General features: G+C 26.9%; 5 protein-coding genes across 7 annotated transcripts in view; 2 read left to right on the top strand and 3 right to left on the bottom strand.

Annotated features, from left to right (window-relative positions):
• Positions 1-15,744, bottom strand: part of LOC122710961 (membralin) — an 80,142-nt gene extending 64,398 nt beyond the window's left edge. For all 3 annotated transcript variants that reach the window (XM_043929236.1, XM_043929239.1, XM_043929237.1), the window contains exons 1-8: positions 15,610-15,744; positions 14,436-14,868; positions 14,136-14,371; positions 13,830-14,055; positions 13,548-13,668; positions 13,216-13,450; positions 13,054-13,144; positions 9,068-9,125 (exon numbers count right to left, since the gene is read on the bottom strand). In XM_043929236.1, the coding sequence (XP_043785171.1) occupies positions 9,068-9,125; positions 13,054-13,144; positions 13,216-13,450; positions 13,548-13,668; positions 13,830-14,055; positions 14,136-14,371; positions 14,436-14,702 (1,234 nt within the window). In that variant the 5' untranslated portion in view covers positions 14,703-14,868; positions 15,610-15,744. The remainder of the gene's footprint in view (positions 1-9,067; positions 9,126-13,053; positions 13,145-13,215; positions 13,451-13,547; positions 13,669-13,829; positions 14,056-14,135; positions 14,372-14,435; positions 14,869-15,609) is intronic.
• Positions 917-3,321, bottom strand: LOC122710964 (cytochrome P450 9e2-like). Its single transcript, XM_043929243.1, has one exon. The coding sequence runs from the start codon at positions 3,244-3,246 to the stop codon at positions 1,693-1,695; it is 1,554 nt and encodes a 517-aa protein (XP_043785178.1). The 5' UTR covers positions 3,247-3,321; the 3' UTR covers positions 917-1,692.
• Positions 6,591-8,275, bottom strand: LOC122710966 (cytochrome P450 9e2-like). The gene has a single exon (XM_043929245.1). The coding sequence runs from the start codon at positions 8,273-8,275 to the stop codon at positions 6,737-6,739; it is 1,539 nt and encodes a 512-aa protein (XP_043785180.1). The 3' UTR covers positions 6,591-6,736.
• A 343-nt stretch (positions 15,745-16,087) lies between the features above and the next one.
• On the top strand, positions 16,088-18,393 carry LOC122711252 (rac guanine nucleotide exchange factor JJ-like). The gene is made up of 8 exons (XM_043929824.1): positions 16,088-16,205; positions 16,317-16,447; positions 16,621-16,842; positions 16,909-17,095; positions 17,248-17,660; positions 17,753-17,890; positions 17,966-18,130; positions 18,226-18,393. The coding sequence occupies exons 1-8, from the start codon at positions 16,109-16,111 to the stop codon at positions 18,391-18,393; spliced, it is 1,521 nt and encodes a 506-aa protein (XP_043785759.1). The 5' UTR covers positions 16,088-16,108.
• A 713-nt stretch (positions 18,394-19,106) lies between these two features.
• On the top strand, positions 19,107-26,141 carry LOC122711003 (1-phosphatidylinositol 4,5-bisphosphate phosphodiesterase gamma-1). The gene is made up of 20 exons (XM_043929337.1): positions 19,107-19,123; positions 20,096-20,291; positions 21,164-21,313; positions 21,410-21,548; positions 21,628-21,790; positions 21,863-22,176; positions 22,257-22,463; positions 22,536-22,956; positions 23,058-23,369; positions 23,463-23,644; positions 23,721-23,898; positions 23,977-24,042; positions 24,170-24,361; positions 24,445-24,666; positions 24,774-24,980; positions 25,053-25,434; positions 25,502-25,641; positions 25,715-25,819; positions 25,919-25,999; positions 26,090-26,141. The coding sequence occupies exons 2-19, from the start codon at positions 20,117-20,119 to the stop codon at positions 25,937-25,939; spliced, it is 3,576 nt and encodes a 1,191-aa protein (XP_043785272.1). The 5' UTR covers positions 19,107-19,123; positions 20,096-20,116; the 3' UTR covers positions 25,940-25,999; positions 26,090-26,141.
• The last annotated feature ends 400 nt before the right edge of the window (positions 26,142-26,541 follow it).

The following is a 26,541-nucleotide window of genomic DNA, read 5'->3' as shown; positions in this document are numbered from 1 at the left end:
AAAAAAAAAAAAAAAAAAAAAAAAGAAAGAAAGAAAGAAAAAAAAACGGAGGGTAGAATCACGAAGAGAAAGATAAATGCAGCATCGAACAATCGTATCGCTTGTTACCGCTCGTATTTTTAGAACAAGGAACTGGTGCGACTTCGATTCGAAGACAAAGTGTAACTGTTACTTGCGTGTAAAAATACAGATATATTTTTATAATCGATAGAACGAGATCTTGTATCTCGTCTACCTTCTTCATAAACCGTTTTGATTTGCCGCAAGATTGAACCGATCGATGTGCAATTTACGTGCGAGCTTTAAAGTGTTTTCCGTCTGAATAAATGTTCGAGATTTAAAAAAAAAAAAAAAAAAAAATCATTGCGCAGTCGATGATTATAATAATAATAAGATACGATTCGCGGAGATAGAAACGTAATTAAAATTCTACGTAGAGCGAGTGCTGCATGTGTGTAAATGGCACATCAAAAGAAATTGCAGAGAAATTGTTTATAAAATATAGATAATAGAGAAACGCGAGATAGATGATTGAATTCGTTTTTCGAATTTTTCTTTCTTTCTTTCTTTCTTTCTTTCTTTCTTTCTTTCTTTCTTTTTTTCCTCGCCCAAGATTTAATTTAAATAAAATTATTGCGCAGTTATATATGTTAACAATATAAGATATGATTCATGGAGTACGTAGTAGATACACGCCAGCTTCTACGAAAGCTGAGTGTTCGTGTAAATGACACATGAAAGAAATTGTAGAACATTGTTTATAAATACGATAAGAGTTATAAATCTATCGTATATACTTGCGTCAATTGCATATGCAATTTTCTAAGCTGATTTGCTAGGAGAAAGAATATCGAGAAAAATAGATATTCCGTATCATTTTCTTTGGGCGCAAGGAATTGCCTCGTGTTCGCTTACATCGCTTGCAACTTTAGATTAGAAAGTTAATTTAAAAAAAAAAAAAAGGAAATTCGAATTACGAAGAGGAGGACGAAAAATCGTTCCATCGTACGATACTTGTTGCGAGTTAATTCTCTCTCGGATTTTGGCTAATCATGTTTGCAAAATAAATTTGACAATTTTCGAATGGATGAGACGCAAGGAAAAATAAGCTAAATCGAGGAGAATAGATTTTGTACAAAAAGAGAAATTTAAAAAAATATATATATATAAAACGATCGATCACACGATTCATCTTATTTCGATCACACTTGCTCCAAATCAACGGCAATATTTCAAATTATTGCACAAAAAACTCACGTCAAATGTCAATGAAATTTATATATTTTCATTTACATACATTCACTTTAAGTCATAACCATTAAAATTATCAAATTATTCTCGTATATATCGTTTCATAACCATATCGCAAGATCATGTTAAATCAAAGAAACCACTATATGCTAATACTAATAAGAAACCATTATATACTTATAATACTGCCGATATATTAATCGGTAAAAATAGAAAAATCTAGAACAGTATCCGTTCACTTTAAATATCACATATTCCTTTCACAAAGGGGGGAAAAAAAAAAAAAAGAAAGAAAAAAAAACAAATACAAAAAATACAACGTACACTTAACTGCTTACCCATATCACGAAATTAAAAATAAGAAGAAGAAGAAGAAAAAAGAAAGAAAGGAGAGAGAGAGAGAGAGAGAGAGAGAAAAGAAAAAGAAAAAAGAAAAAAAGTCTAAGGATCTCTCTTCTCCAAACCGATCCAAAATCCGTGATCAGGAGTTAACGAGAAATTCGTCTTGCTGAACTCGATCGACGCTCTCGTCTTCTCCGTCCGTTTGATACGGAATTTGCGCAGCATGTAAGCGATCAGAATCTTCGTTTCCATCAACGCGAAACGATTGCCGATACATTTCCGGGGTCCGAGGCCGAACGGCATATACGTATACGGGACGATGTTGCGCTTGTTCGCGTCGTTGAAACGTTCCGGATCGAATTTCTCCGGCTCGGGGAAATACTTTGGATCGTGATGCAGGCCGTAAACAGGGAACCAAACGATATTGTCCGGATGCACGATTAAATGATCGTAACCTTGCTCAGCCGGGGGCAATTCGAACTTCTCCACGCACAGCCTGTCTATGAAAACTATCGGTGGATATTTTCGCAATGTCTCAGACGTGACCATATCCATGTACTCCATTTTCAACAGTGCCTCGTACGTGATCATCCCGTTCCCCCCGTCCATGAAACGATCCACCTCTTCCCTCAATCTCTCCTGCACGGGCGGGTTAAGCGCCAGCTCGTGGGCAACGTAGCACATTAGCGTGGAGGACGTGTCGAAACCGGCGAGGAAAAAGATGAACGCCTGGGCCGTGATGTCATCGATGGTCATCCGATTATTCGTGGCTGCGGGCCGCCTATCCTTGTCCCTAGCCTGCATCAAAAGGTGAATCATGTCCGGCCGGACTATCCTCCTCTCGTCCCTCGCTCTCACGGTCTCGCGTACCACTCTGTGGAAGAAGGTGGCGGTGTCCCGTGAAAGGAACGACAATCCCGCCATCCTCGTCAAACGTGGATTCATACGGAACAGCATGAACTTGAACAATCGAAATATACCGCCGAAATTGGTCGCGTCCGCTCCTTTCACGTAAAACTCGTTCTCCCGATTCTCCATCGAGTTGACGCTTATACCGAAAGCTACGGTCGCTATCACGTCGTTGGTGTACCTCGTGAACGCGTCCTTCGCCTCTATCGAGCTCGAGAACTCGGGATGATCGTAGAGATAACGGACGAACTCCTCGGAACAATTGGACACGAGCTCGAACATGAATCTCATCTTGCTGGCCGTGAACGAGGGGCTCAGTGTGTTCCTCATCTCTTTCCATCGGTCGCCCTTCAATGAGAACACGTTCTTCCCGAATATAGGGTCTATCTTCTCGTTGATGAAACTGTGATGATCGGGGAAATGGTCGAAATTCTTCACGGCTATCTCTTTGATCAGGTCCGGATCGCGAACCACAACAACTGGCGTGAAACAGTCCATCATGCCGAGGTACCTGGAGCTCGGTCGATGTTTGTAAACGAGCGAACAGAAATTGGGAAGGGACATGCGGCGCGTGAATATCCTCCACGATGAGCCGAGGACGGGCACGGCCCCTACATGGGGAACCCGCCTCTTTCTCCAATAATTGTACTGATGGTGCAATAAAATGACGAATTTGGCGAGGACGATCGCCGTGAGGCCGATGGCCAACAACTTGAACGAAAAAAGGAACGTCGGTGACTCCATCGGCCACCAAGGATGGTTCACGAGCGTACTCTGTCTCTAGTGACTAGGAGGAATGTTATAAATATGGACGAATACATATACGGATTTATCGTTGCACGAGGGACAGAGGATGGAGAGGGGGGGTAGAATGCCTGTGTTACGTCAACCACGTGAACAAACTGCGTTCTTCCTCGTCTCGATATTCTGAAAATATCGTTTTGTAGCAATTGTCGGCCGTCGATTCTGATCCGCGCGGGTGAGAATAATACGACAAAAAAAAAAAAAGAAAGAAAGAAAGAAAGAAAGAAAAAAAGAAAGGAGAGAAGAGAAAAAAGAGGGATAAAAAGAGGGAATTAAAGAGGAATTAAATCGGCAATTGCACAATACCGTTTCGAAATTCTCCCGTTGTTACGCGTTTGATTTTTCGTACGGCGAGTTTTTTCCTCGTAAACAGCAATTCGAAATAACGAAAGATTCTCCACCATCACTAGATATTATATAGATAAATTCTTGCTAATTTTGTTTCCCCCTTTTTTTTTTGTAAAATTAGAAATATCTATACGTGTAAAATATATACGTGTCGGATAAATACTTGAAATTTTATTCGAAAAGTAAAATAATTAAAATCATTGACAATTGTTAAAAAAAAAAAAAAGAAAAAATGATCGTTCAAAATTTCACTTTTCATTATTCAATTAAAGAAAATAATTTTCGTTCAACCCTTCGATTTATCAAATCGAACAACATTTAAGATAAAAATTCATCGTTAATTTAAAAATTAAAAAACGAAAAATAAAAAATTTTTTATCTGTGAAGAAACTTTGTTATTTTCTTTTCGACAGAATATTACCTGAAGAAAGTGAAATCGACACTCAAAGTTTTAGAAATGACTTTTCCAGTTATTTAAAAAAATACTCTTTAACGATAATTAAAAATAAAGCAAAATAAATTATTGTACACACTATTGTAAAAAAACAAATTTCCAAGAAAAATCGTATTCAAGAAATGAAAAAATTGATTTCACTTTCTCAAAAAGATTTCCCATCTTAATAGAAAAAATTATATACTTCGTATATATACGATCAATTATACTTTACATATACACTATATATTATTCACACTAAACTTTCATTAAAATCAAAAATCTTTGGTCTATATACGTATAAATCTCCTTGCAAAATAATGTACGAAGTTTTTTTTTTTCTAATCAAAGTATCTAAAATCTCTCCTTTCTCCCAATCTAATCCAGATTCCTCCAGATTCAGGAGTACAAGATTATTTCTCTGAAAAACGATAAGTTTCTGGCTTTCTTCTCGTTAAGTCTGATCGAAAATCGACGCAAAAGACGAACCATCAAAATCTTGATTTCCAACGATACGTGTAAGGGACGATGTTACCCTTGTTCTTTTCGTAAAATCCAAGCTCATCGGCTCGGGAAAATATTTAGGATCGTGATCCAATATAAAAGAGAAAAACGATATCGCCGGGTTATAAAGTTGCATCATCGTATCCAGTCCCTGGTAACGCGAATTTTCGCGTGCAAACTCGATCGACGAAAATCAAACCGGGGTACTTTCTAAGGGTTCATCGCCATCCCCATATACTCCATCCTCGACAGAGGATTCCTAAGAAATTTCATCGATCTATCTCTTTCCGTAATCTTTCCTGAACATCCAAATGCAGGATCGGCTCGTATAAAACGAAGCGCGTGAAATTAGAAGGCGAGTCAGGGCCATCCGTGTAGAAACCAATCGCTCGAGAAACGATATCGTCCATAGTCATTTTATCGATGGTAGAACTTCTCTTTATTTCTAGCAATAAATGCAGTATATCCGGTCTAACGATGCCTCGTTCCCCGCGCTTCCTTTAGATTGCAACACGACGAAGAAAGTCGATGATTTTACGAATCACTCTGATTCCTAATACCTCTCATTAATCGTGGACACAAAGTCGCATAAAAATTTAATCGTAATAATGTTCGTAAGATTGGCGAAAATATTTCTTCCTCTCGCGAAGAGCTCGTTGTCTCTGTCTTCCATTTCCAATTCAAAAGGCGATAGACGAGATCACGTCGTTGTTGAACCCTTTCTTTCGTGTCCATCGAGGAGGATATATTCGGAATGCAAATAATCCACAAACTGTCGCGAGCAATTTCGAACGTCGATCTCATTTTGCTGATTGTAAAGGAGAGAGAGAATGTTCCTCATCTTCTTCGCCTCTCAGAAAAAAAATACGTTCCTCGTCGAAGATCTATGATCGGTGAAACGATCGAAGCTACCTTCCGGATTAATTGACGGATTCACGGCAAAGTGAAATCCATCGTTCCAACGATATCTCGCGCGTTTGGACGATAATTATACTTCTGCGGACAGAAATGGAAGAACTGGACCAACTAATATTCTTTCAGGATGAAGAATTTCCAAAACGGGCCAAGTCTGAATCGGAACGAGTCTGATGCGAGCCACGTTATTGTTCTTCCAATACGTCTGTTGCTTGGGAAGAACTTCGATAAAATCACGGTGATCAAAGCGATCACCGTTAAAGTAAACACTGACGAGGTCGATAGAATCTCCATCGCACTCTCAACCGCAAATGACTATCGTGCGTGAGCTACAAGGTTATAAATATGAGCCGAGCAATGTGTACAGAGTTTATCGTTGCGGTAGAGGGAATGGTGTCATTATCACGTTGCTCCTCTTCTCTTCTCGTGATACGCTATTGGGTATGCACGAGTAATTTTAAGAAACTCGATGCCCCGATCAAAAAATGGGACAAGCGTACAATGAACTCTTTCCACGGACGATTTTTTTTTTTTTTTCCTTTTCTTTTTTTCTTTTTTTTTTTTTTTTTTTTTGGCCGAACATCGATTCAATTTCGTTTTATTAATGCGACGGGATCGTGTCCCGAATATTTCGATGTTTCTATAAGGTGATTTCGAGTGAAAGTGCATCGAGTGATGCAAATATCAATTTGCATGATAATTTCGTAATAATTTTTTCAATTTTTTTTAATTAAAAGGAAAAATTATTATTATTAATCAAAAGTATAGATGCGAGAGTATATTTGCTTGTAACGGGAAATAATTTCGACGAAGAAAAAATTTTATTGATTAAAGATTACGATGATTTAAAAATTTATTATCATTGCAATTATTTATAGTAGAATATTATGACACGTGATAAGATTTCTAAAAGATAACAATATCTTTTAGATCGATTTTGGTGTAATAATTGTTGATGAAACGTTGTAAGATTTAATAATTTATTGCAATAACAATGTATATGATTAAATATATTAAATATAATTAATTCACCTTACTTTTTTATCAAGATATTGTACGAATAATTTATATACAATCCTCCCCCGATTTTTAGTTTCAAAAAATTGAAACTAAAATTAGAATTTAGATTAAACTTTACCAGAAATACAACCTGTCTTTATCGAATTATCCTTCGCCATCAAGCGTACCTCGATGTTATAAATAACATGTAATAAAAGAAGGTAAGTTTAATTAATTGTTTCTCTTCTCGAAAGTGATCCAAAACCCATCTTTCGGCATCAACGTGAAATCAGCCTTCTTATACACAATGGGATGCTTGGTTCTCTCGCCAGGCTTTATAACGAACTTTCGCAATAGATGAACGATCAAAAGTTTGGTTTCCATCAACGCGAAACGATTGCCAATGCACTTTCTGGGGCCAACCCCGAAAGGTATGTACGCGTAAGGATCGACGCCATTCTTATTCTCACGATTGAATCGTTCGGGATCGAAGTTGTCCGGATCGGGGAAATGCGCGGGATCACGATGGATCGCGAAAACGGGGAACCAAATATTTTCACCGGGATGTATCGTAACACCTTCGTAGCCTGGACCCGCTGGAGGCAAATGGAACTCCTTGGCGCACTGTCTGTCGATTAACAACGTCGGTGGATGCATCCTAAGGGTCTCGGATATCACCATCTCCATGTATTCCATTCCCAACGTGTCCTCGTAAGAGATTTCCATCCCATCGTCCAACAGGCGGTCCACTTCCTCGCGCAGCCTCCGTTGAATATCCTGGTGCAGGGCAAGCTCGTAGACCACGTAACACATCAGGGTGGAAGTTGTGTCGAAACCGGCCAGGAAGAAGATGAACGCCTGCGCCACGATGTCATCGATGGTCATCTCGTGGGTGGATTTCTTCTTGGAATCGGTCGCCCGCATCAGGAGGTGTATCATGTCCGGTCTGACGATGCCGCGTCTCTTCCTAGCGGTCACCGTTTCAGAGATCACTCTCCAGAAAAATTTGGACGTAGCGCGGGACAGGAACGTGAGGCCTGCCATCCTCGTCAGACGCGGGTTCAAACGGAACAGCATGAATTTTATGAAACGAAACGTGCCGGAGAACGTGGATACATCGATACCCCTCTTGTAGAACTCGTTGTCCGGATCCTCGATCGAGTTGACGGTTATACCGAAGGCAACCGTGGCGATCACGTCGTTCGAGTATCTGGTGAACACGCTCTTCGCCTCGATCTCGGAGGAAAATTCCAAACGATCGTGCAAACACGAGACAAAATCGCGGGAACACTTGGACACGAGATCGAACATGAATCTCATCTTGTTGGCCGTGAACGAGGGGCTCAGTGTGTTCCTCATCTCCCTCCATCGGTCACCCTTCAATGAGAACACGTTCTTCCCGAATACAGGATCCATCTCCTCGGTGACGAAGCTTCGATGATCCGGGAAATTGTCGAAATTCTTCACGGCTATCTCTTTGATCAGTTTTGGATCGCGCACGATCACGGTCGGCGTGGCGAAATCCATCACTCCGACGTATCTCGCATCCGGGTGATAATTGTAAATATATTTACAGTAATTGGGGAAACTGACGAGGCGAAAGAACACTCTCCAAGCGGTTCCAAATAAAGGACTTGACCGTACGTACGGAACTTTGTTCCTCTTCCAATAAGTGAACTGTGTGTACAGTATTGAAGTAAGCTTGGCCAAGATGATGAAGATCAAAGTAGTAAAGAGTAACTCGAAAGCAGTCAAATGTGACACTTGCATTGTTACGAAGACACGTAAGAAGTTAGAAACTGACTGTTCAAAGAATGTCGTGAATGGTAACAAATTCTCCTATATAATGGAAATGGACAAGGAGGGAGAGCAAAAATTTTGCAGGAGAACTATTCCGGATAAGAGGGTGTTAACCTCAGATTTTCAGATAACGTGCATTATAAGATTTCCTTTTACAGATAAATGATTTTTAGAAACAATATCAGCTTGAATTTTATAAAGGCTACAGATACGGAAATCAATTAATTCTGTCGTGTGGAATTATCAGATATAGAGGGCATTTGCCTTTCGTATCATAGATCGAATCGAAGATTAATCGTTGAAAGAAAAATAATATGTAACTTTAAACAAAGTTTCTTTAATTTGTAATTAATTATTTGATTCTTAAATATCGTATAAACGATTCAGTGATATAAATCGAAAATAATGCAATTCAATATTTTTTTATGATTGTATGCATACATTTTATAAAAATTATATATTATGTAATTTTATAAAAAAAAAAATTATATTTATATTATTGATAGATGAATTATAATAATTTTGTTACAAATAAATAGTCTGAAATAGTCTAAAATTTAAAAATATTCAAATTCAAAACTTTCTTATGAAAACCTGAATATGAATAAAATTTATATATAAATTTTTATAAATCTATCAAAATTTGTAAATATATATTGTAAATATATATATAAATAACTATTTATAATAAAAAAACGACATTATAAAAACAAGCACAATCAATGATTTTTATGTAGTACGATTATAAATACAATCACTTACCAATGAAGACAAAAATCTGGTGGTGCGAGTACCGTAGTAACATTGAAATGGAGATAGTCTGAAATAATTAAATACATATTATATAGAAAATATATAGAAAATAATATATATATAATATATAGAAAAAATCAATTAAATAAAAAATTATATCATTGTACATTATATTTTTCAATGTCATACATATATTTATATATGTAATATCTGAATATTTAGAATATTTTATCTAAATAATTTAGAAAGAAGAAGAAAAAAAATGTCATATTACATAATTAAATTTTTTTTAATTTCTACAATCTAAATGTTTACGTAAATATATTTTTTATTCGAAATAATAATAATAATAATAATAATATATTATCAATTAATTATAATAATAGTAATTATGATTATGTAATGAACATACAATTTCAATAAATTTCTTTTTTTTTTATGTGAAATATCGATTAATGTGTATCAAAGCGATAATATTTATTATTTCGTAAAAGAAAATTGCAATAAAGATAGGATACGAAGCAAATTGCAAATCGACAGTCGCACTCGGTTACCAGGTTGAGAACGAATAATGCAATTGAATTGCGAATGGTTCAGATTGAACTAGCACCTGACACCCCCGAGATAATTCACTATTTACTATGAGCAACCTTGATAACAGAAACGTTTAATCGTACTTTGCAGATGCGTCAACAATGTTATTTATAAGAAAGGCGATAAAAAAAAAAGAAAATCTCGAATTTCTGAAAAAAAATTGATTTCACGTAAAATCGTTTTATAAATTTAATATATTTTAATCTTCTATTTTGAAAATGAAAACAAATTAATTATTATTTTATAAAATTATTAATATTATATTATACATTTCTTTTTAATATTTTAATATTTCTCGAAATATAATATTTCAATCACTTTTAGAATTGTATACTAATTTCGATACAAATTATTTAAATAGGAAACACGAAAAGACAGTTCAACGTTGAAAAAGATAACCATACTTTTTGATGCTTAAAAATTTTGTTTATTTTAATAAATTTCTTAATAAAAATGATTCATAATTTTATTAAATTTTCTTTAATTTTAAAATAGATCAAATTGTTAAAATAATCTAATATTAATCAATATAATATAAATAATATAATGATATCAAAAAAATTTTAAATAAATATACATACATATATGCATTTTTAGGACATCTTGTATGCGTCATATTGAGATGAATATGACGCACTTTAAAAATATTATTTAAGAAACAATTCATTATAAATTCACTATATATTTTATTCACAACACTGTTGGTTTAAACAAAATAAAGCTTGAATTCATAAATAACAATTTGTAATAATTAACTGAATTTATTAACTAATTTTAACTAATATTAACTAATTTTAAAATTGCAATTATATGTCAGTACTACCAAAGTATATGACTACCAAAGTCAAAAGTCAAATTTATATCGTTATAATTATTATAATAAAAATATTTAATAAACACTTGTGTTATTATATAATATTAAAAATTCTGATATCAAATAAAATATTTGATTTCTTAGCTAAATTATTGATCATGCATTTTAGCATTTTCATATGTACTCTTTATTAGATTCTCAATTGTATAATCAGTACAATAGTATATTTAGCTTTTGCATTTTTGTATTAGTTATATTATTAAAATTTATTCAATTTACTTCTGAATTATTCGAATTGTATTTATTTTTTATTGTTATTTTTATGAAAATAAAAATAAATTTAATTATTTCCAAATATTCTGATCTTTTTTTCAATATATTATATTTTTATCAAATTGTTTTTAAAAAGATAACCTTATTGTGACATTGAAAACAATAAATATATATAATAAAAAAATTTAGATGAATTTAATAAAGAACTAATAATAGTTTTCTATTAAAACAAGAAAAAAAATGCACGATAAAATAAAGGAAAACAAAAAAAGAAAATATTTTCAAGTAAATCGTATTATAGTATAAGATATCCATAGAATGTCATGTGCATATGACAGAGGAAATATGGGATAATATATAGATGTGCGACAGTTCTGTACACGTGACTCTACTGTGGCTTGACCAAAGGTAATCCCAAATAGTATCCCAAGCACTGAAGTAACATTCACGTGTTATGGCACGAGATTCATTTCTCATTTCAGACATTTTTAATATTTCATATGAAATATTAAAATTTTATAACATAATTTTATAATTTTATAAAAAAAACAATAGTTTCAATATTTCGTTCAACATAGAAAAAATTAATTTTCAAATAAATTGTTGTTTTAATTAAATCATAATTATACTAAGAATTACTATACAGAAAAAAAAAAGAAAAAAAATCAAATCATGATCATAATTATATCAAAATATCATAATTATAATTTTAACAACATTAGATTAATTATAATTCCTAATGCCTTTTTTAAAAATCTATATAATTTAAAATCATTACAAATATTACAAAAAAAATATTATATATTAAATATTATAAAGTAATATTTATTCAGTCATTAATATAACAATATTAAGATTAATTATGAAATAAAAAAAAAGCAATTGAAAAAAATAAGAAAAAAAAATTAAATACAATGTCCAATTATATAATATATAATTATATATATATAATATATAATATATAATTGGACATTGTATTTAATTTTTATATATATATATATATATATATATATATATGTATATAATATATGTTATATAATATAATATTCATTTATATAAATACAAAAATTACTTTAATGAATAATAAATAAATATTTTTCCGTTTCATATTTGAATTTTTCTCCTAAAATTATTCATGCATAAAATAATTGGCTTTTCACTATACCTAGATATGAACTAAATGTAGACTTCCCCGCAATGCATTGCATTTGAATCGCGGTTAGTAGTATGCAATATTACTCATTTGTTCGCTCGGCGTAAACCCATTAAACACGAGTGGAGCTATTCGTTGGTCCGTATATGATCCAATCACTTCCTAACACCCGGGGAATACCCCGAAATTTCACAATCCATCAGACATGCGTACTGTTTATATTGAAATGCAACTACCAATGAAACATTGACGCAAATCACTTATTCAATTACAAAGTATAAGTTATGTTACCTTTTAACGAAAATTGTTTTAAATAGCATTTAAAAAAAAATTGATTATAAATTTTATCATTTTAAACTTATAATTATAGATTTCAAAATTAATATTTTTAACATTTATCAATTAAACAATTATTTATAATAGTAATAATCATTATTGATTTGAAACCCAAAATTTCTAACAATTATTATCTTTTATTAGTTGTAATAAAACATGCATTTGAGAGTAATTTGATACAAAATGATCAACTTGGGATTTCTATAACGAATATGAGACATCTAATAAAGTTGATTTATATCCAACTATTCAATTCCAAAGGGATCACAAAATGTGAAGGTACAAGAGATTGGAGAGTTATACGTGAGTTATCTCAGTGCATGGTTACTTTGAATTGATTGCCATATCCTTTTACATACTATATGAATATATATGATAGCAATCACTTAACAGAAAGAATATATATGAATTGAAAACATATAATATATGAAACTAAATCTAATTTATATCATTCTAGAACTATAATTATCATTATAATGTTATAATGATATTATAATGATATTATGATATACAATACAATGATATACAATAATTCAATAATATAAGTAATATAATTTTTCATTACATAAATAATAGAAAGAAAAATTTAATTTAAAAAAATTATTGAATTTCTAAATTATTAAGTTATACATCTTAATATTTAAATAAATAAAAAATTAATAATTACTTTGTTTCATAAAATATTTAATATTCGATCCTAATAAAAAAAAAAAGAAATTTTAATTTTAATTTTGTCATTTATAGTTCTAAAATATTATTGATAACTGAAATCCATACATAAATTATATTAAACTATTAATTGCTTATTAAAGTATATATACTTACAAAAACTAACATGATAAAAAATGCAGCAAGATATGTAGTTCTAGCCATCCACATGTTTACAAATCGATAATGTTCTCCTGTTACCACATTTCTATAAAATAAAATAAATTTATTATATATAAGAGCAAATAATGTGAACAATAGATAAATAGATTTATTTACCGTAAAAAGCCTTGATTATCTTCATGCTCTGCCAATGTTTTAATGCTTGCCATTAATAAATCATCATATCCTAAAAGTTCATCGAGTATTAATCTTGAAAAATCATCGCCAAAGCATTTATCGTTAACAGGATCTAAAGTAACGATTTTTACAGGAATATTTAATCTTTGCCGTGCTACAGGCGATAATCTCAAGAAACCATATTCTAATGAATATTCTACAATATAACCATCACCTGAAAAAAATTATTTATTTAAAAGATAGTTATAATAGTTATTAAACGCTTTTATTGTTATTTTTAAGTTCTTTAGAAGATACAGTATAGCTTATACCTGCCCTAACTTCAGAATTTGAATCCTTTAAAGGTCGAATAACATCTTCTTTATTAGATTTATTATCTTGTCCTATAGTATTATTCTGTGTATTTGTTAAGGATAGTTTTTTATCTGATATCTGAAATATATTTTCAATGTAATTTAATATAATATATTCCATATAATATAATCAATATTACATTTATATATAAATAAAAATATACTATAAAAATAATATAAATAATATGTAATAATAATAATATAAAATAATATAAATATTTTTTAATTATTTATATTTACTTCTTTATTGTCTACATTCATTTCATTCCAAAGTTTAGTAGGTAAAGAAGGACTTGTTGTTGTATTAGTAATACTTAAATTTGGATCTTGTGTTTCACCAGAAATAGTGGCACTTCGAATAACTATTTCTTTTTCAGACAATGTTAAACTGTCATGATTTTCTTCATTCAATGCATTAGTAGTATCACGTTCTTCATCAACAGCTGATGGTTCGATATTGATAAATCTAATATAAAATAAATATGTAGAAATATTTAATGCTGAAAAGAAATGTTAAAATTTATTATAAATTATATTTTCCCTTACCCATCTCTAGTTAATATTCCTAAAGCACTAGTTAAATCATCAACTTTTTCTTGTCGTAACTTTTCTTCTTTTGCATAACTCTTTTCTATACTATAATCTTCTCCTCCATTTTTAAGTATCTCAACTCTTAATATACCATCACGCGGCCAATCATCTCTTATGTGTTCTAAACAATTAGTTGGTGCTCGTGAAAATACTATATGAATATAAGCCAAAACAAAAAATGCTGCTATAGCCTAAAATATATAATATTAAATTAATTTATATATAATACTCCAATTATTTTTAAAATATAATTACCTTCAATAAAACTATAAATTCTATAAATCTTCTGACAGGTCGTGGAAATGTTCTTGCATAAGTTAATGCAGCCTTAATAAATATTGCATGAAACAACCTATCCCTTACATTAACTAGTGGATTTTGGTTATTATTATTTCTAGCAGTATTCATATTGTTATTATTTAAGGCTGATCGAGTTGAACTACTTGTATTATGATTATTATGTACAGTTGCACTGTTCTGATTATTCGTTATTGGTATTGTAGCACCATCCACTTGTGGCATTTTAAATATTATATAATATTTGTTTTTAAGATGATGTAACAGCTAATAGTTTCTACTCATACAACTTCCATGTATGAAATTTTTTAAAAAATATTTATACATGTTGTATATATACATTTCCAAATCAAAATGAATGAAATATTCTATAAGATTTGAAGTAAATATTCTGAAAAAAATTAGATTATCATATATTATTATATATTCTTATATTTTTATCATTACATTTTTATCTTTTCCATATATTTTATAAATATAATAAATTTTAAATTAAAATATCTAAACATAATTAGAATAAATAGAATATAATATTAAAAACTTGTTTTATTTCTATAGTTAAAATTGTAGTTAAAACAGAAATTTATAATATACATTAGAAGCTTTTTTATTATTATTATATATTTCATAAATATAATTACTATTTTTATATTTATTATAAGAAAATTATATTAAAATACAATTTGAATTTGTATATTATAAATTTTGCATATTAAATTCATTATTAATAATTTCAACTACAATTAATGCAGAACATAACCTATAGCATTGCATGTATCATAACCTATTTAACAATTACATCATATATTGCACAAATAAATAATAATACTTACAAATAATTAATATAATTTATACACAAAGTGTATTTGTTTTCTTTTTTATTTTAAATTATAATTAAGCTTTTTTTAATTAAAAAAATAAATAAACGTATCAATTATATATTTTGTTATGTAATTAAATAACTCAAAAAAAAACAGCAAATATATATTGTAAGTGAATTTAAATAATATTACTAAATGTATTTTTTATAAATAAATATTTTTTTAAATTAATTATTATTCACCGGACGTGACATTTCACAGCTGGTATACGAATTTGTAAGTTTTTGAGATATAAATCAACTATATCGTACCTTTTTTTAATGTTGAATATCGTACTATAACGTTATATTTCTAATGTTTTATCGGTCCTCTGCGTGTCACTACAGATAATAATAGATTTATAAGAATACAGCTTGCAAGTATTAACAACTTGATTCTCGTGAAATTGTCACTTCATCATCATATGTTTTGATATTCGACAACTTGTATATAGTAGTCCTCAAATATTACAGTATGACCAACATAAATTTTAAAAAATCACTAGTTTTTAGTATCATCTAACTTTTATTGGAACTTTGTTAATCAACCAGTAAAACAGTTTAAACAATAACATAAAATTTGTTGATATTTTGAATTTAAATAAAATATTTAAATGATAAGAATTATTTTGTGAAAGTATTTAATTTTCAGGATTATAATTATAATTTGAGAATTAATTTTATAAAAAAGTATGAAATTAATATAATAACAATATTAAAAATATAATACATTATTCAATAATTTAAATAAGAAACATATTATAACATAAATATGAATTCTCCAAGATCACCACAAACTCCTCTTAGTTTTGAATTGAAGAAAATTATAAATGATAGAAATATTTTAAGTATGCGTAGTCGTATGAAAGGTGCATGTAATTAATAATTCAATAAATTAAATTAAAATTTAAGATATTTATACAGATAATATACAATTAATATTTTATTTTTTATCAAATTATATAATATAAAATTTTCAGTTCTCAACAGTTTAAATGAAAGTAATCAAAAACAGTTTGAAGAAAAAGAAAAAAATTTAAGATTCCAAGCTATTCAAGAAATTTTAACGACAGAAGTTACATATTTACGGCAATTAGAAATCTTAATGGAGGTATTTTCTATGGATATTTAATAATATATTTTTCAAAATTCAAAATATGTTATTCAAATATTAAAAATTATGTACTATTTAAAAGTATTATAATATAATAATGATGATGATATAATAATATAATAATATATAATGATGAAAATGAAACATACAAATATATATATTTTTTTCAGTATTTTATACAACCTATGTTTGAAAAAAAATTATTAAATCATAATTTACTTTCAACATTATCTGAAAACATAAAAACATTATATAATGTTAGTGGAGAATTAATACAAGAATTAAAAGAAGATCCACAAAATATTGCAGATGCATTTCACAAACTTGCTCCATTTTTTAAGTTATATTCTATTTATGCTTATGATTATGAACAAATTTTATTATTATTACAGGTATATATTATTATATTATTAATTTATTAGTTAAAAATTATTTCTATGCAGATAAATTTTTTTTAGAATAAACAAGAAAATGATATTGAGTTTAAGAATTTTATTAGTAAACAAGAAACAAGACCAGAAGTTGGCAGAAAATTACCTTCACTATTAATTACACCAATACAAAGGGTGCCTAGATATAAATTACTCTTGAAAGAAGTCTTGCAACATACATCTAATAAACATAAAGAATATAATCTTTTACAAGGTAATTTTAAAATAATTGTAAAATACTTATAAAATATTTTTTAATATATATATAATATATATAATATTATTTCAATATTATATATAATAATATTATTTTAATATCAATTAGAATAGATATCAATAGATATAATAAATTGATTGTTTTCATAGTATGTTTAGTAGAAGTTGAAAAAGCTGCAAGACATATAAATACCTTCATTGAACAATATGAAGAATCACAAAAATTACTAAAACTTCAAAAATGTATTATGAACCCAATTAATTTGGTAAAACCTGGTAGAAAATTGATTAAACAAGGATCATTAATGAGAGTTTCGAGACGTGGAAGTTCTGTATATAAAAGATATTTTATTCTTTTGAATGACATTTTATTATATTGTAAAGGTGATCCAGAAAATTCTTTGACCGTATGTTGTGTTTTACCATTAAATAAATGTAAAATTGAATCAGTTTTGAGTGGTGGATTATTTCGTGTCATTTGTTTAAATGAGACACTCTTATTGTATTCTGAGAAAGATGATAGTAATTTATGGATAGAAGCAATACAAAATTCCATAAAAAAGGTATTATTAAGAAATAAAAATTTCTTTTATTTAAATATTTATTAAATTTAAAAACTAATCTGTATTTTTTTTTATCTTTTTTTTTATTTTAGTATGCAGAATGTAGGCAAACATTAAGAAAAGATAGCAGTTCAAGAAAACCATTAAGGCATAACAACCTTAATTTATTTCCATCTGAAAATATACCTATAGTTGCTGGTAAAAGAAAAAGATCAAACAAAGAAACTGAGGTGCATATATAATTTTTTATTAATTAAAAAATTTATTATTTTTATTCTAATAAATTTTAAAATTTATATATATAGATTAACTTGGATGCTTCACAAATTATGTATTTGAAAAAGGACAATGAAGCAGATCCAGATATGCAATCAAATAATAGTTGTTTGGTATTCTTAAAAAAATTTAAAAAAATTAAAAATGATAGTGATTCTAAATATATTTCATCTTATAAAGAAAATATTAATCATGTAAGTTTCATGTTCTTAATTATAATTATTAATATTTTTATATTATAATTATAAAAAATATAAATTAAGAAATAATTAATTCAATTTATTTGCAGAAAACTACAGATAAAAATATACATTTTAAAGAACATAGTATATCATGTTTATCTTCTATTCATGCAAATTATAAACAAGAATCATCAACTCTTAAATCTATTAGTGAATTCTTTATATCTATTGGTTCATCTATAAAAGAATTCTTTAAGTTTAATTCTCTAAGATGATATGATATTGATAATAAAATTGATGAAATTATGAGGTAATCATTTAAAATCCAGATATTTTTCCTTAATTTCCTAAGTTATTCAAACTGAGATATTATAAATATAAATATAATTTAATTTATACAAAATATCCTATATATGTATTTAAAAAATACAATCAAATAATTTTAAAATTTCATTTTCAAACTATATATATGTATATCTACATGTAAAATCTAAAATCGTGTATCATTCAAAATAATTTAATTTACTAAATAGAATTTTATTATTTTATCTTCGTTTTATCTTTGTTTTGTCTTCGTATTCTTGTTTTAAATCTATAATTTTGTATACTATTACGTGCGATATTTTAAATAAGTACATATATTGTTACATGTATATATTTAAATTTACTATATATAAATATGTATTTGTATTTAAATTTCTCTAACATTAGCAAATATAAGAAAATAAATAAACTAGATATACAAAAATAAAGTAAATTATCTTAGTCATAAAATTATCAAACAAAACACAAATATAGATAAAATAATATTTATTATTATTGATTATTGTATAAAAATATATAATAATATTTTATTATTGACAGATATTACATTGAATTATTACATTGAATTAGAATAAAAATCCCCAGATAAAACTAAACGAAGACATAATACCGATACCTACAAATGATAAGAGAGTTGAATTTTTTTATCATATAATTAATAAAATATCATTTCTGATTGAGGTAAGATAAAGCTTTATGTGTGTAATATAAGATAAAAAAGATAATAAGAATTTATAAAAACGACAAATAATGAATAATACAAAACAAGTGTTATTCATTCTATATTAAACTATTAAAAATAAAAAAACAGTTATATTTTTTATATATTATATTTTATTTTATATTTATAATTATGATATTAAATTTTTTGATTTTACGATTTAAAATTTTTTTAATTTTATTTATTAAACTATATTTAAAATTCAAATGAGTTTTATAAATATAGGTTATGTTTATGTTATTTAATAAATGAATTCCATATAACAATGTATTAAATAAATTATTTTTTCAAAGTCAAATATAATTTTATAACTTGAAAATAATTAAGGAATATATATTTAATGAAAATAAAATTTAAAGAAATTTATTTCTCATTTTAACAAAAATATGTGTACATATTTATATATGCTATTATACATATAATACCATTTAATATAAAAACATTGTGAATGTGTTTATATATTAATATAATTACATAAAAAATTTTATTTTCTTATTTATAAGTATTAATTATATGCTTATAAATGAAAGATATAACAATTATAAATTATATAAAATATACTGTGAAATAAAGTTTTATGTTTTTTTAAACATATGTTATATATAATAATATATTAAAATATAAAAGTTATTTCAAAGTAACACATATATTCATATCATAAATATCTTTGAATTTTTAGAAATTTATAAAATGATTATATACATGAATATATGCATATATTATAATAATGATATATATTTAATTAATATAATATCAGTAAATATAACAAAAACTCATATATATATATATGTATAAGTAGATAAAATTTAATTAAAATAATATTTATAAATTTTTTTTATTCTTTTATATGAAATTATTATTGATTAAACTTTTTTAATTTTATAGAACACATAAAATATAATTAATTAAAATATATATATTATTTATTATAGCAAATCCATAATATTATAAACATGAATGGTATAATACCTGAAATGGAACAAATCATCAGTCAACTTGAAAGAGGAACTGTAGTAACAAAATTTTTTTCAAGGAAAAGACCAGAAAAAAAAACTCTTATGATAAGAAGAGAAACTAGACAAATTGTATGGTCAAGGAGTGCAACATTCAGACCTTTTGATGGTTCAGGTAAAAAAATCTTCAATTCTCAGAAATATTAAAAATAATTTATAGAATAACAATATTATTCTGTAATCCAAAAATAAATTCACTAATTTACTAATTATGACACATTTATTAAATATTAATTAAAAGAATATAAAAGAATAACAAACATGTGTATTTATACATTCACAAAATACTTATTCTACAATAATTGAAATAAATTTTCACCTAATATTCTAGGCACACATTTTGCATGGTTATGAAGATATATCTACAGCAAAAATGGGCAAAATATTATCTGAGGATACTATTTATAGGTCAAAAACCTGAAGGAAAGGTCCTTGTGAATAATGTATGGGTGAGTTTATAATAAAGGTACAATCTAAATCAGTTAATGACTTGCATCTTATAAGCTTTTATGTACATGTTTTATATCTCATGTTAAATTAAATTAATATTTTTTTCTGGCCTCATTATTTTTAATTTGATAATATTCAATTATATAAATATATATGCATATCTTGGTGGACATTTCCTTCATTTTTGGTCTACAAACAAATGAGCCCATGGATACTGTTGATATATTGGATCAGCCCCATTGGATAGCATGGGTATTTGATTAAAATCAAAAATTTTAATAATTGTGAATGCATTGATTATATATATTATAACAAAACATGCATATGTAATATAATAATTAAAAATATATATATATTTTTTAAAAATTGCTTTTATCTCTACAAATGCATAATATTTAAAAATATATTCTTGCACGTTATATTAACATATTATATATTTTATATGTAGTTATATAATATTGTTTTATTTTTTATTAAATATATATATAAATATATATTTTATATATATTAAAAAATGTATTTGTCTTTTGATTTTAGTTGAAATAAGAGAAATCAAAGAAATTAAGATAGGAAAACATTCTAAAGATTTTGAAAAATGGCCAGAAGATGCAAAAAGAATAGAAAATCTTAGATGTTTTGTTGTATATTATGGTTCTGAATTTCGTCTTAAAACTCTTTCAATTTCTGGTAAATATATCCTTATTATTTATTAAATATTTAATTTTATTATTTAAAATATAATTTTAAATAATATATGTTTGTCTTTTTATATTTTCGTTTTAGCTCTTAGTGAAAAAGAATGTGAACTTTGGGTAAAAGGATTACGTCGCTTGGTTCAAGATACTATAAAAGCTCCTTATCCTTTACAAGTGGAAAGATGGCTAAGAAAAGAATTTTATGCAATGGAAAATTCAAGAGAAACGTAAAAATTATTTTATTTATAATTTTGAATTTATTTATAATTTATAATATTAAAATATTTAATGATTTACATTTTACAGAGTTACTTTAAAAGATATAAAAGCATTTTTACCCAGAGTTAATTGTAAGATAGCAACAAATAAACTCAGAGAACTTTTTCAAGAAATAGATACAAGGAATAGAAATGAACTTGGTTTTGATGATTTTGTTATACTTTATCATAAATTTATCTTTGATCAAAATGTGAGTTCTTGATTTATTAATGTTCTTATTCGAATATTTTGTATATTATATTTTATTTTTTCATTTTTATAGAATCTTACAGATTGGAGTAAATTACTTAATTATTCTAAAACGGGACAGATTGTGACTGTTCAAGAATTCCAAAATTTTTTAATAACTGAACAACAAGATCCTTTAGGAAATAATGAAGTTGAAGTGTCATGTTTTATTAGAGATTATTTACAAGATCCTCAAAGAGATGTACAAGAACCGCATTTTACGTTTTCGGAATTTATTGATTTTTTATTTTCAAAACAAAATTCTGTTTGGGATTCAAAATACTCACGAATCTATCAAGATATGACCAAATCTCTTGCGAATTATTGGATAGCATCATCACATAATACGTAATTACTATTTTTTTTTCTTTCTCTCCAAAAAAATAAATCTAAAATCTGTAAAATATTTAATTAAAATATCTTTATAGATATTTAATGGGAGATCAAATTAGCAGTGAAAGTAGTTGCCAAGCTTATGTTCGTGCATTAAGAACTGGATGTAGATGTATAGAACTTGATTGTTGGGATGGGCCAGATGGAATGCCCTTTATTTTTCATGGACATACATTAACTACAAAAATTAAATTTTTGGATGTTATAAAAACCATTAAAGAACATGCTTTTGCTACTTCTGAGTAAGTACTTAGTAATGTCTATTAAAGTATTTATCTCTAAAAATTAAAAGCATAAATATATTTTTTGTACAGTTATCCTGTTATTTTATCTATTGAAGATAATTGTACTTTACCTCAACAACGTAAAATGGCAATTACAATGCAAGATATATTTGGCGATATGTTATTAGTTCAATCTATAGATAAAAATGAAACTTGTTTACCATCACCATATGCACTGAGAAGAAAAATTATATTGAAACACAAAAAATTACCTGATGGCGTTGACGAAACATCATTTCTTATTCGAAATGATGAAAGTAGACAAGAAATGGATCTTAGAAATACAGTTAAAAATGGCATTCTATATCTTGAAGATCCTGTTGATAGAGAATGGAATCCACATTTTTTTGTATTAACGCAACAAAAATTATTTTATACAGATACATTTTCTAGAACCCAAGAAAACGAACATGATGATGATGAAGAAACTGTAATTCGGCGACCAACTGATGTATGTACATTTTAAATTTTAAATAATGTTATTTTAAATAAATTTAAATAAAGTTGTTAAATTTTATTATATAATTAAATTAATCGTTGATTATAATATAGGGAGTACCAAATGATGAATTACATTTTGGAGAAAAATGGTTTCATGGTAAATTAGCAAGAGGAAGAGAAGAAGCAGAAGAATTATTACGACGTTATTCACATCTTAGCGATGGAACATTTTTAGTTCGACAATGCGTTACATTTGTGGGTGATTATTGTCTTTCTTTTTGGCGCAAAGGCAAAGTAAATCATTGTCGTATTAAACTCAAACAAGAAATGGGACAAACACAATATTATCTTATTGATACAAATTGTTTTGATAGTTTATATAGTTTAATTACATATTACCGCAGTCATCCATTAAGAAGTCAAGTAAGAAGAAACAATATTTTAAGTAATAATTATCTTTGTTGTTTTTATAATATTGTTTTATTGATTTACAAATATTCTAAATAAAACGAATAGGAATTTTTAATCACACTTCAAGAACCAGTTCCGCAACCAAATAAACATGAAGAGAAAGAATGGTGGCATGCAGAATGTACTCGAACTTTAGCTGAAGAAATGTTAAAACGAATTCCTACAGATGGTGCATTTTTAGTAAGACCGAGTGAAAAAGAAAATAATTCTTATGCTATATCCTTTAGGTAAAATATTTTAAAATATTAATTAATATACTTTGAAGTTTTATTGTTTTTTTTCCTTTTTTTTACATCATTTCAGAGCAGAAAATAAAATTAAGCATTGCAGAATTAAATTAGAAGGGCGTCTGTATACTATTGGTACTGTGCAATTTGAAAGTTTGGTTGAATTAGTTAATTATTATGAAAGACATCCATTATATAAAAAAATCAAATTAAGTCATCCTGTAAATGAAGATGTTATTAGAAAAATAGAACTGGTATATAGTACATTTTATATTTTTGATACTAAATAATTTTTTTGACATATAAATTTGTCAAATTTTTTTATTTCATAGGATATAGATGATGGATCTGTTTATGGTATTCCTGGTTATATGGATCCTACTAGTTTTACTTCGAAAGTAAGATTTGAAATAATTCATAAATTATATAAAAATATTATATAAAATAAAGTAATGAGTTATATAAATAAGATAATAATAAGATAATGAGCTATATAAAATCTAAAAAACTTAATTTATTTTAAAGGTAACTGTAAAAGCTATATATGATTATAAAGCAAGAAGGGATGATGAATTAACGTTAGTAAAACATGCTATAATAACAAACGTACATCGACAAAGTGGTGGTTGGTGGCGAGGAGATTATGGTGGTAAAAAGCAACATTGGTTTCCTGCTAGTTATGTAGAAGAAATAAAACCGCAAGATAATCAAGGAGATGTAAATTATTTTATTTTATGATTTTAGATATTATTAAATAAAGCATTAAATATAGTTATATATTATTTTATTTTTATTTTCAGTCAGCAGATTCTATGATGTTTGGTAGTCTACAGAAAGGTTCATTAGATATTATGGGTGCTGTTGTTGAATTAAGAGTAGGAGGAAGACCTGATTTAAAATGGATATTAAGAATACAAAATCCTAGTATGTGCTCAGTATTTGAAGTAGCAACTTCTTCAGAAGATACAGCATTAGAATGGATGTCCAGTATTAAAGAAACTGCTCAAAATGCCAGTGTCAGAGTAAATTTATAAATTTTTATATTTTTAAAGAAGTAGTAATAATTTGAATTTAAATAATCACTAATTATTATAACATTTTTATATCATATAAATCATTTTTTTTTTAGGAGAATCAACATAAAGAAATGGAACGTGCATGGAGAATTGCTAAAGAAATGTCTAATCTAATAGTTTACTGCAGATCTGTTGCATTCAATTTAGACAGAATAAAAACAAAAGGTTTTACATTTAATGAAATGAGTAGCTTTCCTGAAACTAAAGCTGAAAAACTTATGTGTCAACAAGAAAACAAATTTTTTATAAAATATCATCAGGTAAATTACATAAATATAAAATTTAATTTTCAAATTAAAAAAATAAAGATATTTACAATTATAATTTTATAGATTCAATTTAGTAGAGTATATCCTAAAGGACAACGAATTGATTCATCAAATTATAATCCTGTACCAATGTGGAATGCTGGTTGTCAGATGGTAGCATTGAATTATCAAACTGGTGATAAATCAATGCAACTTAATCAAGCCAAATTTAAAGAAAATGGCAATTGTGGTTACATCTTAAAACCTGAATTTATGTTTAGAGATGATTTTAATCCATATGATAAGAATTGTTTATATGGAGTAGAATCACTTAAGTTTTTTTTAAAAGTTATTGGTGCAAGGCATTTAATTCGATCAGGAAGAGGTATAGCTAGTCCTTTTGTTGAAATTGAAATTATAGGAGCGGATTTTGATTCTGGTACAAAATTAACAACAAGAACAATACGTAAGCATGGAAATTTTATATATTAAAATATTTTGATATATGGATAATAATTAAATTAACATTATAGCTGATAATGGATTCAATCCTATGTGGAATGAATCCTGTGAATTTGAAGTTTTTAATCCATATTTCGCATTCATACGATTTGTTGTGCAAGATGAAGATATGTTTGGTGATAGTAATTTTATTGGACAAGCCACTTATCCTGTATGTATATTATATAAAATCATTATTATTTTTAAATTACTATTCAAATATTTTTAATTCGTAATACGTTAAGGTGCGATGTCTACGATCTGGATATAGAAGTGTTCCATTACAAAATAATTATAGTGAAGACCTTGAACTCGCATCATTATTAATCCATCTTCGAATTATATCTTCAGTAAGTATAAAATTCTATTTTTATTATTCTATTCAATTCTATTATTTTTTTAAATGTATTTTTTTCTATTATAAATTATAAAATCTATGATCATTATAGGTACATTCTCATAATTTGTAAAATAATACAAAATTACAAGTTTTGAAGTCTATTTGAAGATGCACATTAAAAATGAGATAGGTAATAATTCAAAATAATTCAAAATAAAATAATTATTTATTTATAATATTATGTATATAATAGCATTTTATATAAATTTTATTGTTTTAGATTATCACTTAATATGAATATTATTAAAAAAAAATGATATATTTTAATCAAAATTTAAAATCAATTAAAATATTGCTATAGAAGACTGCTTACAAGGATTTAAATTTTAAATGAAATCAATATTACAAAGAAATATATTTTTTTCTTTGTAACATAATTACATAGATAATTCAGAAATATTATATGAACAAATAATATAAAAAGAAAATAATTGCTACAGTATTGAAAAACTAGATATTAAACAAAATTAAATATGAAAAACTAAAAAATGTAATATTTTTAAAAAATTTTTAAAAATGTGACATATTAATGAAATATTTGTAATATGAAAAGATTTTAAAGAAATTTCTTTTGTTAATATATACTATTATTTAATTTATAATTCATGTATAAGATATATATGAATTATGAAAAAATTAATGTGATTTTTTTTTTTTTTTTTTTTTTTTTTT

The sequence above is a fragment of the Apis laboriosa genome, unplaced genomic scaffold, assembly GCF_014066325.1.
Source record: "Apis laboriosa isolate Shangri-la unplaced genomic scaffold, ASM1406632v1 scaffold16_cov148, whole genome shotgun sequence".
Classification (NCBI taxonomy): domain Eukaryota; kingdom Metazoa; phylum Arthropoda; class Insecta; order Hymenoptera; family Apidae; genus Apis; species Apis laboriosa.
The sequence above is the reverse complement of the archived record's forward strand: the minus strand, read 5'-3'. Positions and strand labels throughout refer to the sequence as shown.